Raw genomic sequence first — 682 nt, forward strand, 5'->3', positions numbered from 1 at the left:
GGGGGAGGGGGGGAAGGGGAGCGGAATGCCCAGATGGCGCAGACGACGCAGCAGACGGCGGTGGCCCCGGCGGCGATCAGGGCCCGGAAGCCGTCCATGCGGACATCCAGGTCGCGGGGAAGGACGCAGCGGCGGTCAGGGACTGGGGGTAGGGTTTGGTCGGCATCCCATCACATGGAGAAGGAGGAGCGGAGCTAGGGTTTTGGGGGTAGGGGGAGGAGATGGGGAAATCAGGGAGGTTTCCGCTTTCGAATGGAGGTGGGAATGGGATGGGTGGGTGATCTCTGACCAGAACCAGAAGGTATGCGCTGTGATTTATGAACGAGGTCCGGCTCGATCCGGAAGGGGTAGGCCTGCAGCTGCCAAAATCACTGTTTCAACCTTCTGACACACGATTAGGGTGATTTGATCCCTGTTTGAAAATTTAGCACAATCTGATCCTCTAGAGCCTACCGCGACATAATTACAAGTACAGTACCTATACTATCCGGCACGTAACAGCATGGTCCTCGTACTCGTCGACTGCTCCCTTAAAGCAACTCCAGCGGGCCGATCCAAACGGAAGATGATTTTGTTTTTTTGTCCATTTGAATCGGCCATGCGGACATGAACGTCCGCTTCCGTGTTTGGGTCGGCGCATGCGCCCAATACTGGCCCGATCCATTTTGACGACGCGAGGAAA

General features: G+C 56.9%; 1 protein-coding gene across 2 annotated transcripts in view; it reads right to left on the reverse strand.

The window, feature by feature from the left end:
- LOC119275969 (F-box protein SKIP8-like) overlaps nucleotides 1-312 on the reverse strand; it is a 3,012-nt gene extending 2,700 nt beyond the window's left edge. Inside the window, exon 1 of one of the 2 annotated variants that reach the window (XM_037556901.1) lies at nucleotides 1-312. This exon is cut by the window's left edge and continues 343 nt beyond it. In XM_037556901.1, coding sequence (XP_037412798.1) covers nucleotides 1-98 — 98 coding nt within the window. In that variant the 5' untranslated portion in view covers nucleotides 99-312. The other variant, XM_037556902.1, reaches the window with a different exon arrangement.
- Nucleotides 313-682: the final 370 nt, after the last annotated feature.

Source organism: Triticum dicoccoides, chromosome 3B (assembly GCF_002162155.2).
Source record: "Triticum dicoccoides isolate Atlit2015 ecotype Zavitan chromosome 3B, WEW_v2.0, whole genome shotgun sequence".
Classification (NCBI taxonomy): domain Eukaryota; kingdom Viridiplantae; phylum Streptophyta; class Magnoliopsida; order Poales; family Poaceae; genus Triticum; species Triticum dicoccoides.